Source organism: Austrofundulus limnaeus, unplaced genomic scaffold (genome assembly GCF_001266775.1).
Source record: "Austrofundulus limnaeus strain Quisiro unplaced genomic scaffold, Austrofundulus_limnaeus-1.0 Scaffold390, whole genome shotgun sequence".
NCBI classification, from domain to species: Eukaryota; Metazoa; Chordata; class Actinopteri; order Cyprinodontiformes; family Rivulidae; genus Austrofundulus; species Austrofundulus limnaeus.
The window spans coordinates 502,895-505,114 of record NW_013952792.1 but is presented as its reverse complement, the minus strand read 5'-3'; the positions used below and the strand labels follow the sequence as shown (position 1 = coordinate 505,114).

General features: G+C 41.8%; 1 protein-coding gene across 1 annotated transcript in view; it reads right to left on the bottom strand.

Moving 5' to 3' along the window:
* The window catches only part of mul1 (mitochondrial E3 ubiquitin protein ligase 1), a 12,836-nt gene that overhangs the window by 3,861 nt on the left and 6,755 nt on the right, over nt 1-2,220 (bottom strand). Inside the window, exons 2-4 of the mRNA XM_014023797.1 lie at nt 1,723-1,866; nt 1,545-1,632; nt 1,349-1,469 (exon numbers count right to left, since the gene is read on the bottom strand). Coding sequence (XP_013879251.1) covers nt 1,349-1,469; nt 1,545-1,632; nt 1,723-1,842 — 329 coding nt within the window. The 5' untranslated portion in view covers nt 1,843-1,866. The remainder of the gene's footprint in view (nt 1-1,348; nt 1,470-1,544; nt 1,633-1,722; nt 1,867-2,220) is intronic.

The following is a 2,220-nucleotide window of genomic DNA, read 5'->3' as shown; positions in this document are numbered from 1 at the left end:
CATTAGCACCTCTAGTAATATATTTACTGAGAAAAATGGTGACGTGTTCGATACTTATTTTACCCGCTGTACAGTATGTGTGCATGCAGTATTTTATAGTTTTATACTTCGTAGAATTAATTAAAATGAGTTCTTTTCCTCATTCTACTTCATCATTCTGAAAAATATTTGATGAATTATTACTGACAAATTAATTAAAAGTCTATTTGAATTCCAGGTTGTAAGGCAACAACACGTCAGTGTTTGCAGGTCACTGGAGCTGCACGGTGGACCCTCAGAAACTGCCTGATAATGTTTCTTTCTTATCCAACAGAAACATTTTGTCTTTTGAACATTTTAAATAAACCTCCACACGAGCTGAGCAGCTCACAGTCGCAGCTCCGTCCTGAATATCCTCAACCTCCAAAGAGTCACAAGCTGCAGCTGCTCAGTTGGACTGAGAGCTTCAAACACTGAAGCACAGCTTTGTTTAAACAAACAAACAAACAAATAAATAAATAAAATGTTTACACACACTGCAGCCATAAAACCACTGAGACATTTTCAGGAAAATGTGAAGGTTTTTTTTTTCTACTGGACTTTTTAATGCTTCCATCCATCAATCTGGTGCTGCCTGGTGGACACAGCAGGTCCACACTGTGTGTGCACAATGTTACTCTATAATCGATTCCGCAAATTCTTATTCCTAACTCGTTTAGTTTTTTCACTCGGGAGAAGCAGTCTTCCTGAGGACCTGCTGCAGGTATAAACTGACAGCAGCAACACCTGTCTGATAGTCTGAACATGTCAGGTGTACTTTAAGCCACATGAGCAGCTGCTGGTTCAGAACTGCTCCTTCAGTCTGTTCTGAGCTGGTTCTAGAAAACATCCCGTTAATGTTGACACCTACAGAGGCAGGTCAGCATTTGTTGTTATTAAAGGGATCCACCATTAGTTGTAACATTAGACTTTATTTGATAAACATATACTATATTTAACTGTAAAATAAAGACTGTAAAAATACTGTAGGATGTTTAGTTTTGTAAATTTTTAAAAATATATTTTAACACGGACCATTTTATTTACACGCAAAGCATTCTGGGTAAATGATGACGTGGATAGGTCATCGGTGCGAGGCTGCTAGCGAGCTATATCCACCAGTTTAATCTTGGACAATATCTGATGATCGACTCTTAAATGAAACCAGAGAGCGTTGACAGAGAGGAGAAGGTAGAAATGACTCAGCCTGGAACTGAAAATATGGATGGAGGACCTCAGTTTAACAGTGTTTCCCCTACCATTATACAAGGGGGGCGGGACTTTCAGTGGAAATCAGAAAAGCAGCAGAGAAAGGTTTTTCCAGACGTACCACAGGTGAGTGGTGCGATTCCACACCATCTTCTCCTCCTTCAGGGTCAGCCTCTCGATCACTCCTCTGCAGCTGTCCACAAACTGGCTGCTCAGCGTGTCCTTCACAGACCTCACCACACCTGCAGAGTGGGCACACAGCACTTATGCATCAGCAACAAAGTGCTTCTGTGAAAACACTTTTTACAACAGCTAACCTTCGATGACGGCATATGGGACACATCTTCCAGGGGTTTCAGACAGGAGGCCTTTCAAATCCTGATCAATGGAGACCTTCTTGGCTTCCTGTGGTGAGAAAATACGGTGATTAAAARGTGAATAATGCTGGTAATAAATGAGCACATTTGACAAAGTGCCTATAAACACAGAGCTGACCTTCAGACGGCTAACGGTTTTAGCTTTGCTCCTGTAGATGGAATAGAAAATGGCCGTCAGCGCAGAGCTGGTGGCTAAAACTACAATCTGTGCCGTTGAGGGTTTTCCACCAGACTCCATCCTGCAGTCTGCAGCATCCAGAACCTCTGGGAGAAAAGGGACAAACTCATAAACATCAAATCATTTCATTTCCCTGAGTCTTAACCTACAATCCTCTGAGGCTGAGAGGAGCTGAACTTTAGCCACTTGGGTCAAACTTTGTAAATATTGTTGTTGTGAGATGTGTGCTGAGGATGACCCTCAAATGCTACAACTATAAGCTTAAGCACAAAACTTGAGAAAGTTATGGCCTTTTTTATTGTTTTAACTCAAAGCTGTCAGCTCCAAGCTCCTGAGGTGCTGCGCAGATCAGCTGTGTAGCATCATGGGAACATTGGGCCTCATGCAAGAACCGTTCGTATGCACAGATTTGTTCTTAAGTTGTGCGTACGAGTGATT